The 13,523-nt window shown below is 28.4% G+C and overlaps 1 protein-coding gene across 1 annotated transcript; it reads left to right on the top strand.

Moving 5' to 3' along the window:
- The first annotated feature begins 3,211 nt into the window (after window positions 1-3,211).
- Window positions 3,212-3,846, top strand: LOC123468630. Its single transcript, XM_045167906.1, has 2 exons — window positions 3,212-3,478; window positions 3,656-3,846. Exons 1-2 carry the CDS (start codon window positions 3,289-3,291, stop codon window positions 3,844-3,846), a joined length of 381 nt encoding a protein of 126 aa, XP_045023841.1. The 5' UTR covers window positions 3,212-3,288.
- The last annotated feature ends 9,677 nt before the right edge of the window (window positions 3,847-13,523 follow it).

The raw sequence follows: 13,523 nt of genomic DNA, 5'->3' as shown, positions 1-13,523 counted from the left end.
TGATGCAGTATACATATAGAAGTAAAAACTCATGGTATAACAGTGTATTCACATTGAATACAAGTATATTTGATGCAGTTTACATATAGAAATAAAAACACATGGTATATCAGTGTATTCACATTGAATACAAGTATATTCAATGCAGTTTACATATAGAAGTAAAAACTCATGGTATAACAGTGTATTCACATTGAATACAAGTATATTTGATGCTGATTACATATAGAAGTAAAAAATCATGGTATAACAGTGTATTCACATTGAATACAAGTATATTTGATGCAGTATACATATAGAAGTAAAAACTCATGGTATAACAGTGTATTCACATTGAATACAAGTATATTTGATGCAGTTTACATATAGAAGTAAAAACTCATGGTATAACAGTGTATTCACATTATATACAAGTATATTCCATGCAGTTTACGTATAGAAGTAAAAACTCATGGTATAACAGTGTATTCACATTGAATACAAGTATATTCAATGCAGTTTACATATAGAAGTAAAAACTCATGGTAAAACAGTGTATTCACATTGAATACAAGTATATTTGATGCTGTTTACATATAGAAGTAAAAACTCATGGTATAACTGTGTATTCACATTGAATACAAGTATATTCAATGCAGTTTACATATAGAAGTAAAAATTCATGGTATAACAGTGTATTCACATTGAATACAAGTATATTTGATGCAGTATACATATAGAAGTAAAAACTCATGGTATAACAGTGTATTCACATTGAATACAAGTATATTCCATGCTCTTTACAAATAGAAGTAAAAAGTCATGGTATAACAGTGTATTCACATTGAATTAAGTATATTTGATGCTGTTTACATATAGAAGTAAAAACTCATGGTATAACAGTGTATTCACATTGAATACAAGTAAATTCCATGCAGTTTACATATAGAAGTAAAAACTCATGGTATAACAGTGTATTCACATTGAATACAAGTATATTCCATGCAGTTTACGTATAGAAGTAAAAAATCATGGTATAACAGTGTATTCACATTGAATACAAGTATATTTGATGCTGTTTACATATAGAAGTATAAACTCATGGTATAACAGTGTATTCACATTGAATACAAGTATATTTGATGCTGTTTACGTATAGAAGTAAAAACTCATGGTATAACAGTGTATTCACATTGAATACAAGTATATTCCATGCAGTTTACATATAGAAGTAAAAACTCATGGTATAACAGTGTTTTCACATTGAATACAAGTATATTCCATGCAGTTTACGTATAGAAGTAAAAACTCATGGTATAACAGTGTATTCACATTGAATACAAGTATATTTGATGCAGTATACATATAGAAGTAAAAACTCATGGTATAACAGTGTATTCACATTGAATACAAGTATATTTGATGCAGTTTACATATAGAAGTAAAAACTCATGGTATAACAGTGTATTCACATTGAATACCAGTATATTCCATGCAGTTTACATATAGAAGTAAAAACTCATGGTATAACAGTGTATTCACATTGAATACAAGTATATTCCATGCAGTTTACATATAGAAGTAAAAACTCATGGTATAACAGTATATTCACATTGAATACAAGTATATTCCATGCAGTTTACATATAGAAGTAAAAACTCATGGTATAACAGTGTATTCACATTGAATACAAGTATATTTGATGCGGTATACATATAGAATTTAAAACTCATGGTATAACAGTGTATTCACATTGAATACAAGAATATTCCATGCAGTTTACAAATAGAAGTAAAAACTCATGGTATAACAGTGTATTCACATTGAATACAAGAATATTTGATACTGTTTACATATAGAAGGAAAAACTCATGGTATAACAGTGTATTCACATTGAATGCAAGTATATTTGATGCTGTTTACATATAGAAGTAAAAACTCATGGTATAACAGTGTATTCACATTGAATGCAAGTATATTTGATGCTGTTTACATATAGAAGTAAAAACTCATGGTATAACAGTGTACCCAACCAAAAATCCGAGGCAATTAATTGCCTGTTTTTGGCAATATAATTGTATGTTTTTACACGCAGTTATTTTGAAACAATTTCCTAAGACAATTAATTGGGTTGTAACGTACTTAATTGGGTGGTAACATAATGAAGTATAGAAAAAAAATTTTTCAGGCAATGACGATAAATTACGTACTTATGTCCAATTTATAGTGTACGAAGTTTATTTAGTAACAAAGTGAGTGGTAATTTTATGTTTCTGGTATGATTTATTGTATACGACACTAACTGAAATTAATTGAAAATCACACGATTTATTGCATACTGAAGTATTGGACACTACGCTTGTTTTTACTTAAAAATAATATTTATTTATTATTGCATGATACCTGTTATTAGAATCACGTATTTTATCACACATTAAATAGAAATTTTATTTAGAGGAATTTGAATTCATCAAGTAATTGTATTTCATCGTTCAATAATGACAATTATTGTGCTGACGAGACCGTTACTTTATTACTTGCTGCTTTTATTTGGAGCTTCTTCAACTTCTGTTTGTTATTGTTTAGAAAAGTGGAAATACCCTTTCGGACTTCTCCTTCTTTTTTCACCTTCTCGTGATCCTTGAATTGGAAAAAATCCAAATTTTTCGTGGAAGGCATCACAAACCAAATCAAATTATCACCGTTAAAATCAAATAATGAATCAAGAAAAAAGCTAGTTTTAATAAGTACTTCACGCGTAGCGTCTCACGTGTTTCGATTCTTCACACTGAATTATGGCTAGTTTTCCGTCTGCTACAGGGATATGACTAAACAGTATTCTGTCAAACCACATTTTATTCGGTAATTTAATAAAATTAAAATGTTGCAACACGATCTTTGACATATGAAAATTATAGGATATATTTTTTAGTTTCATTTTAGCATATTTATTAATAGCGAATTTTATTACATATAATATGGAACCCAAAATAAACCGAGGAATTGTTTACTAAGGTGGGCGTGTTTAAGAAACGAAGAAACCTCATCAAATGCTCTATATTTGGGTAGGGTAAGGTAATGGATTATTGTTGGTTGCGCGACTGAATAAACAGGGAAGGGTTACTTAACACAAAGGAAAAGACAACTTAGGTTCAGTCAAGTTTTTATATGCTTACGTTACAGAAATCTCGAATTTTCGTCTGGTATATTTTCAGCAGAAGTTCATAGAAATTTGTTCTCATAACATTTTCACGTGCGCGTAAACATTGCGTCTACTCGTGCCACAAGATAATTTATAAAAGTCGTGAGATGAAGAAGCCTAACAGACCAGTCAATTATTTGTCTTGGCTGAAAAGACTGAACTGTGAACCAGTTGCCATACCAAGAACCACATACTACCGTATGCGACTCAACATGGGACTTGTAAATAGGCGTGCGGTTGTTGGGCAGATGCGTGCTCAAAATGAGTATATTCGTCGTCATCCTAACACAAACTATGGTAATCAATTATTCAATGGCCCAACATCCAATAAGCCCCAATTTATCGCACAGTTGACACCGTCACTTTTATCGTACAATTAATTGCGTGATTTAGTGCGAAAACGCGTAGTATCGTGCAATTATTTATTCTTTTACCTATTTTTTTATTTTTTTCGTTTGCTATTGTACAAACCAGTCGACAGGGAATACATTATTGGAGGAGACGTAGCTAGTAATAAAATTTTTCACAACGACGATCATCACCAGGAGCAACAACTGAGGATTGATAGTGATGATGATGATGACCATTCGTCCAATACAGCTGACCGTTCCCCACCAGAATACGCAAGTGGTTCCGACGAAGAAGGCGATGTCGATAGAGAATAAAAATACAAATTTCTGTTGTCTAATTTTTTATTGTTCAATTTAGTACGTAATGAGCACAATTTTATTGTGTTAATTTTTAAATTGCGGAAAAAACTTGCAGGATAGTACGTGAAAATAACGTTTACATATGTTTAATTCAATAGTGCATGATTTATTCTAAAGTTATTGCGTACTTTTTTTTCAACGCGCATTAACTTGTATTTAAGTTTATCTATTGCATACTGTAGTTCATGATAGCATCATAAAATCAAGTTAAGATATGATAAAAAGATGTTAACACAAAATTAATCGTGTTAGTATGCAATTTACTATTTAAACACGCAATGAATTGATTTTAAGTATGTCTATTGCATACTGTAGTTAATGATAGCATGATAAAATCTTATTAACATATGATAAAAACATGTTAACACACAATTAATCGTGTTAGTATGCATACTTAGGCAATTAATTCCCTCGGATTTTTTGTTGGGTATTCACATTGAATACAAGTATATTTGATGCTGTTTACATATAGAAGTAAAACCTCATGGTATAACAGTGTGTTCACATTGAATACAAGTATATTCCATGCAGTTTACATATAGAAGTAAAAACTCATGGTATAACTGTGTATTCACATTGAATTCAAGTATATTTGATGCTTTTTACATATTGAAGTAAAAACTCATGGTATAACAGTGTATTCACATTGAATTCAAGTATATTTGATGCTTTTTACATATAGAAGTAAAAACTCATGATATAACAGTGTATTCACATTGAATACAAGTATATTTGATGCTGTTTACACAAAGAAGTACAAACTCATGGTATAACAGTGTATTCACATTGAATACAAGTATATTCCATGCAGTTTACGGATAGAAGTAAAAACTCATGGTATAACAGTGTATTCACATTGAATACAAGTATATTCAATGCAGTTTACATATAGAAGTAAAAACTCATGGTAAAACAGTGTATTCACATTGAATACAAGTATATTTGATGCTGTTTACATATAGAAGTAAAAACTCATGGTATAACTGTGTGTTCACATTGAATACAAGTGAATTTGATGCAGTATACATATAGAAGTAAAAACTCATGGTATAACAGTGTATTCACATTGAATACAAGTATATTTGATGCAGTTTACATATAGAAATAAAAACACATGGTATAACAGTGTATTCACATTGAATACAAGTATATTCCATGCAGTTTACATATAGAAGTAAAAACTCATGGTATAACAGTGTATTCACATTGAATACAAGTATATTTGATGCTGTTTACATATAGAAGTAAAAACTCATGGTATAACAGTGTATTCACATTGAATACAAGTATATTTGATGCAGTATACATATAGAAGTAAAAATTCATGGTATAACAGTGTATTCACATTGAATACAAGTATATTTGATGCTGTTTACATATAGAAGTAAAAACTCATGGTATAACAGTGTATTCACATTGAATACAAGTATATTTGATGCTGTTTACATATAGAAGTAAAAACTCATGGTATAACAGTGTATTCACATTGAATACAAGTATATTTGATGCTGTTTACATATAGAAGTAAAAACTCATGGTATAACAGTGTATTCACATTGAATACAAGTATATTTGATGCTGTTTACATATAGAAGTAAAAACTCATGGTATAACAGTGTATTCACATTGAATACAAGTATATTCCATGCAGTTTACATATAGAAGTAAAAACTCATGGTATAACAGTGTATTCACATTGAATACAAGTATATTTGATGCTGTTTACATATAGAAGTAAAAACTCATGGTATAACAGTGTATTCACATTGAATACAAGTATATTTGATGCTGTTTACATATAGAAGTAAAAACTCATGGTATAACAGTGTATTCACATTGAATACAAGTATATTTGATGCTGTTTACATATTGAAGTAAAAACTCATGGTATAACAGTGTATTCACATTGAATACAAGTATATTTGATGCTGTTTACATATAGAAGTAAAAACTCATGATATAACAGTGTATTCACATTGAATACAAGTATATTTGATGCTGTTTACATATAGAAGTAAAAACTCATGGTATAACAGTGTATTCACATTGAATACAAGTATATTTGATGCAGTTTACATATAGAAGTAAAAACTCATGGTATAACAGTGTATTCACATTGAATACAAGTATATTCCATGCAGTTTACAAATAGAAGTAAAAAGTCATGGTATAACAGTGTATTCACATTGAATTCAAGTATATTTGATGCTGTTTACATATAGAAGTAAAAACTCATGGTATAACAGTGTATTCACATTGAATACAAGTATATTTGATGCTGTTTACATATAGAAGTAAAAACTCATGGTATAACAGTGTATTCACATTGAATACAAGTATATTTGATGCTGTTTACATATAGAAGTAAAAACTCATGGTATAACAGTGTATTCACATTGAATACAAGTATATTTGATGCTGTTTACATATAGAAGTAAAAACTCATGGTATAACAGTGTATTCACATTGAATACAAGTATATTCCATGCAGTTTACATATAGAAGTAAAAACTCATGGTATAACAGTGTATTCACATTGAATACAAGTATATTCCATGCATTTTACATATAGATGAAAAAAACTCATGGTATAACAGTGTATTCACATTGAATACAAGTATATTTGATGCTGTTTACATATAGAAGTAAAAACTCATGATATAACAGTGTATTCACATTGAATACAAGTATATTTGATGCTGTTTACATATAGAAGTAAAAACTCATGGTATAACAGTGTATTCACATTGAATACAAGTATATTTGATGCTGTTTACATATAGAAGTAAAAACTCATGGTATAACAGTGTATTCACATTGAATACAAGTATATTTGATGCTGTTTACATATAGAAGTAAAAACTCATGGTATAACAGTGTATTCACATTGAATACAAGTATATTCCATGCAGTTTACATATAGAAGTAAAAACTCATGGTATAACAGTGTATTCACATTGAATACAAGTATATTCCATGCAGTTTACATATAGAAGTAAAAACTCATGGTATAACAGTGTATTCACATTGAATACAAGTATATTTGATGCAGTTTACATATAGAAGTAAAAACTCATGGTATAACAGTGTATTCACATTGAATACAAGTATATTCCATGCAGTTTACATATAGAAGTAAAAACTCATGGTATAACAGTGTATTCACATTGAATACAAGTATATTTGATGCTGTTTACATATAGAAGTAAAAACTCATGGTATAACAGTGTATTCACATTGAATACAAGTATATTTGATGCTGTTTACATATAGAAGTAAAAACTCATGGTATAACAGTGTATTCACATTGAATACAAGTATATTCCATGCAGTTTACATATAGAAGTAAAAACTCATGGTATAACAGTGTATTCACATTGAATACAAGTATATTTGATGCAGTTTACATATAGAAGTAAAAACTCATGGTATAACAGTGTATTCACATTGAATACAAGTATATTCCATGCTGTTTACAAATAGAAGTAAAAAGTCATGGTATAACAGTGTATTCACATTGAATACAAGTATATTTGATGCTGTTTACATATAGAAGTAAAAACTCATGGTATAACAGTGTATTCACATTGAATACAAGTATATTTGATGCTGTTTACATATAGAAGTAAAAACTCATGGTATAACAGTGTATTCACATTGAATACAAGTATATTTGATGCTGTTTACATATAGAAGTAAAAACTCATGGTATAACAGTGTATTCACATTGAATACAAGTATATTTGATGCTGTTTACACAAAGAAGTAAAAACTCATGGTATAACAGTGTATTCACATTGAATACAAGTATATTCCATGCAGTTTACGTATAGAAGTAAAAACTCATGGTATAACAGTGTATTCACATTGAATACAAGTATATTTGATGCTGTTTACATATAGAAGTAAAAACTCATGGTATAACTGTGTGTTCACATTGAATACAAGTGAATTTGATGCAGTATACATAAAGAAGTAAAAACTCATGGTATAACAGTGTATTCACATTGAATACAAGTATATTTGATGCAGTTTACATATAGAAATAAAAACAAATGGTATATCAGTGTATTCACATTGAATACAAGTATATTCCATGCAGTTTACATATAGAAGTAAAAACTCATGGTATAACAGTGTATTCACATTGAATACAAGTATATTTGATGCTGATTACATATAGAAGTAAAAACTCATGGTTTAACAGTGTATTCACATTGAATACAAGTATATTTGATGCAGTATACATATAGAAGTAAAAATTCATGGTATAATAGTGTATTCACATTAAATACAAGTATATTTGATGCTGTTTACATATAGAAGTAAAAACTCATGGTATAACAGTGTATTCACATTGAATACAAGTATATTTGATGCTGTTTACATATAGAAGTAAAAACTCATGGTATAACAGTGTATTCACATTGAATGCAAGTATATTTGATGCTGTTTACATATAGAAGTAAAAACTCATGGTATAACAGTGTATTCACATTGAATACAAGTATATTTGATGCTGTTTACATATAGAAGTAAAACCTCATGGTATAACAGTGTGTTCACATTGAATACAAGTATATTCCATGCAGTTTACATATAGAAGTAAAAACTCATGGTATAACTGTGTATTCACATTGAATTCAAGTATATTTGATGTTTTTACATATTGAAGTAAAAACTCATGGTATAACAGTGTATTCACATTGAATTCAAGTATATTTGATGCTTTTTACATATAGAAGTAAAAACTCATGATATAACAGTGTATTCACATTGAATACAAGTATATTTGATGCTGTTTACACAAAGAAGTAAAAACTCATGGTATAACAGTGTATTCACATTGAATACAAGTATATTTGATGCAGTATACATATAGAAGTAAAAACTCATGGTATAACAGTGTATTCACATTGAATACAAGTATGTTCCATGAAGTTTACAAATAGAAGTAAAAAGTCATGGTATAACAGTGTATTCACATTGAATACAAGTATATTTGATGCTGTTTACATATAGAAGTAAAAACTCATGGTATAACATTGTATTTACATTGAATGCAAGTATATTTGATGCTGTTTACATATTGAAGTAAAAACTCATGGTATAACAGTGTATTCACATTGAATACAAGTATATTTGATGCTGTTTACATATAGAAGTAAAAACTCATGGTATAACAGTGTATTCACATTGAATACAAGTATATTTGATGCTGTTTACATATAGAAGTAAAAACTCATGGTATAACAGTGTATTCACATTGAATACAAGTATATTTGATGCTGTTTACATATAGAAGTAAAAACTCATGGTATAACAGTGTATTCACATTGAATACAAGTATATTCCATGCAGTTTACATATAGAAGTAAAAACTTATTGTATAACAGTATATTCACATTGAATACAAGTCTATTCCATGCAGTTTACATATAGATGAAAAAACTTATTGTAGAACAGTGTATTCACATTGAATACAAATATATTTAATGCTGTTTACATATAGAAGTAAAAACTCATGATATAACAGTGTATTCACATTGAATGCAAGTATATTTGATGCTGTTTACATATAGAAGTAAAAACTCATGGTATTACAGTTTATTCACATTGAATACAAGTATATTTGATGCTGTTTACATATAGAAGTAAAAACTCATGGTATAACAGTGTATTCTTATTGAATACAAGTATATTTGATGCTGTTTACATATAGAAGTAAAAACTCATGGTATAACAGTGTATTCACATTGAATACAAGTATATTCCATGCAGTTTACATATAGAAGTAAAAACTCATGGTATAACAGTGTATTCACATTGAATACAAGTATATTCCATGCAGTTTACATATAGAAGTAAAAACTCATGGTATAACTGTGTGTTCACATTGAATACAAGTGAATTTGATGCAGTATACATAAAGAAGTAAAAACTCATGGTATAACAGTGTATTCACATTGAATACAAGTATATTTGATGCAGTTTACATATAGAAGTAAAAACAAATGGTATAACAGTGTATTCACATTGAATACAAGTATATTCCATGCAGTTTACATATAGAAGTAAAAACTCATGGTATAACAGTGTATTCACATTGAATACAAGTATATTTGATGCTGATTACATATAGAAGTAAAAACTCATGGTTTAACAGTGTATTCACATTGAATACAAGTATATTTGATGCAGTATACATATAGAAGTAAAAATTCATGGTATAATAGTGTATTCACATTAAATACAAGTATATTTGATGCTGTTTACATATAGAAGTAAAAACTCATGGTATAACAGTGTATTCACATTGAATACAAGTATATTTGATGCTGTTTACATATAGAAGTAAAAACTCATGGTATAACAGTGTATTCACATTGAATACAAGTATATTTGATGCTGTTTACATATAGAAGTAAAAACTCATGGTATAACAGTGTATTCACATTGAATACAAGTATATTTGATGCTGTTTACATATAGAAGTAAAAACTCATGGTATAACAGTGTATTCACATTGAATTCAAGTATATTCCATGCAGTTTACAAATAGAAGTAAAAACTCATGGTATAACAGTGTATTCACATTGAATACAAGTATATTTGATGCTGTTTACATATAGAAGTAAAAACTCATGGTATAACAGTGTATTCACATTGAATACAAGTATATTTGATGCTGTTTACATATAGAAGTAAAAACTCATGGTATAACAGTGTATTCACATTGAATACAAGTATATTTGATGCTGTTTACATATAGAAGTAAAACCTCATGGTATAACAGTGTGTTCACATTGAATACAAGTATATTCCATGCAGTTTACATATAGAAGTAAAAACTCATGGTATAACTGTGTATTCACATTGAATTCAAGTATATTTGATGCTTTTTACATATTGAAGTAAAAACTCATGGTATAACAGTGTATTCACATTGAATTCAAGTATATTTGATGCTTTTTACATATAGAAGTAAAAACTCATGATATAACAGTGTATTCACATTGAATACAAGTATATTTGATGCTGTTTACACATAGAAGTAAAAACTCATGGTATAACAGTGTATTCACATTGAATACAAGTATATTTGATGCAGTTTACATATAGAAGTAAAAACTCATGGTATAACAGTGTATTCACATTGAATACAAGTATGTTCCATGAAGTTTACAAATAGAAGTAAAAAGCTCATGGTATAACAGTGTATTCACATTGAATACAAGTATATTTGATGCTGTTTACATATAGAAGTAAAAACTCATGGTATAACAGTGTATTTACATTGAATACAAGTATATTTGATGCTGTTTACATATTGAAGTAAAAACTCATGGTATAACAGTGTATTCACATTGAATACAAGTATATTTGATGCTGTTTACATATAGAAGTAAAAACTCATGGTATAACAGTGTATTCACATTGAATACAAGTATATTTGATGCTGTTTACATATAGAAGTAAAAACTCATGGTATAACAGTGTATTCACATTGAATACAAGTATATTTGATGCTGTTTACATATAGAAGTAAAAACTCATGGTATAACAGTGTATTCACATTGAATACAAGTATATTCCATGCAGTTTACATATAGAAGTAAAAACTTATGGTATAACAGTGTATTCACATTGAATACAAGTCTATTCCATGCAGTTTACATATAGATGAAAAAAACTCATGGTATAACAGTGTATTCACATTGAATACAAATATATTTGATGCTGTTTACATATAGAAGTAAAAACTCATGGTATAACAGTGTATTCACATTGAATACAAGTATATTTGATGCTGTTTACATATAGAAGTAAAAACTCATGGTATAACAGTGTATTCACATTGAATACAAGTATATTTGATGCTGTTTACATATAGAAGTAAAAACTCATGGTATAACAGTGTATTCACATTGAATACAAGTATATTTGATGCTGTTTACATATAGAAGTAAAAACTCATGGTATAACAGTGTATTCACATTGAATACAAGTATATTCCATGCAGTTTACATATAGAAGTAAAAACTCATGGTATAACAGTGTATTCACATTGAATACAAGTATATTCCATGCAGTTTACATATAGAAGTAAAAACTCATGGTATAACAGTGTATTATTCACATTGAATACAAGTATATTTGATGCAGTTTACATATAGAAGTAAAAACTCATGGTATAACAGTGTATTCACATTGAATACAAGTATATTCCATGCAGTTTACATATAGAAGTAAAAACTCATGGTATAACAGTGTATTCACATTGAATACAAGTATATTTGATGCTGTTTACATATAGAAGTAAAAACTCATGGTATAACAGTGTATTCACATTGAATACAAGTATATTTGATGCTGTTTACATATAGAAGTAAAAACTCATGGTATAACAGTGTATTCACATTGAATACAAGTATATTCCATGCAGTTTACATATAGAAGTAAAAACTCATGGTATAACAGTGTATTCACATTGAATACAAGTATATTTGATGCAGTTTACATATAGAAGTAAAAACTCATGGTATAACAGTGTATTCACATTGAATACAAGTATATTCCATGCTGTTTACATATAGAAGTAAAAACTCATGGTATAACAGTGTATTCACATTGAATACAAGTATATTTGATGCTGTTTACATATAGAAGTAAAAACTCATGGTATAACAGTGTATTCACATTGAATACAAGTATATTTGATGCTGTTTACATATAGAAGTAAAAACTCATGGTATAACAGTGTATTCACATTGAATACAAGTATATTTGATGCTGTTTACATATAGAAGTAAAAACTCATGGTATAACAGTGTATTCACATTGAATACAAGTATATTCCATGCAGTTTACATATAGAAGTAAAAACTCATGGTATAACAGTGTATTCACATTGAATACAAGTATATTCCATGCAGTTTACATATAGAAGTAAAAACTCATGGTATAACAGTGTATTCACATTGAATACAAGTATATTCCATGCAGTTTACACATATAGAAGTAAAAACTCATGGTATAACAGTGTATTCACATTGAATACAAGTATATTTGATGCTGTTTACATATAGAAGTAAAAACTCATGGTATAACAGTGTATTCACATTGAATACAAGTATATTTGATGCTGTTTACATATAGAAGTAAAAACTCATGGTATAACAGTGTATTCACATTGAATACAAGTATATTTGATGCTGTTTACATATAGAAGTAAAAACTCATGGTATAACAGTGTATTCACATTGAATACAAGTATATTGGATGCAGTATACACATAGAAGTAAAAACTCATGGTATAACAGTGTATTCACATTGAATACAAGTATATTCCATGCGGTTTACATATAGAAGTAAAAACTCATGGTATAACAGTGTATTCACATTGAATACAAGTATATTTGATGCTGTTTACATATAGAAGTAAAAACTCATGGTATAATAGTGTATTCACATTGAATACAAGGATATTTGATGCTGTTTGCATATAGAAGTAAAAACTCATGGTATAACAGTGTATTCACATTGAATACAAGGATATTCCATGCAGTTTACATATAGAAGTAAAAACTCATGGTATAACAGTGTATTCACATTGAATACAAGTATATTTG

This window comes from Daphnia magna, unplaced genomic scaffold, assembly GCF_020631705.1.
Source record: "Daphnia magna isolate NIES unplaced genomic scaffold, ASM2063170v1.1 Dm_contigs391, whole genome shotgun sequence".
Classification (NCBI taxonomy): domain Eukaryota; kingdom Metazoa; phylum Arthropoda; class Branchiopoda; order Diplostraca; family Daphniidae; genus Daphnia; species Daphnia magna.
Note: the sequence above shows the minus strand (reverse complement) of the source record. Positions and strands in the feature narration are given on the sequence as shown.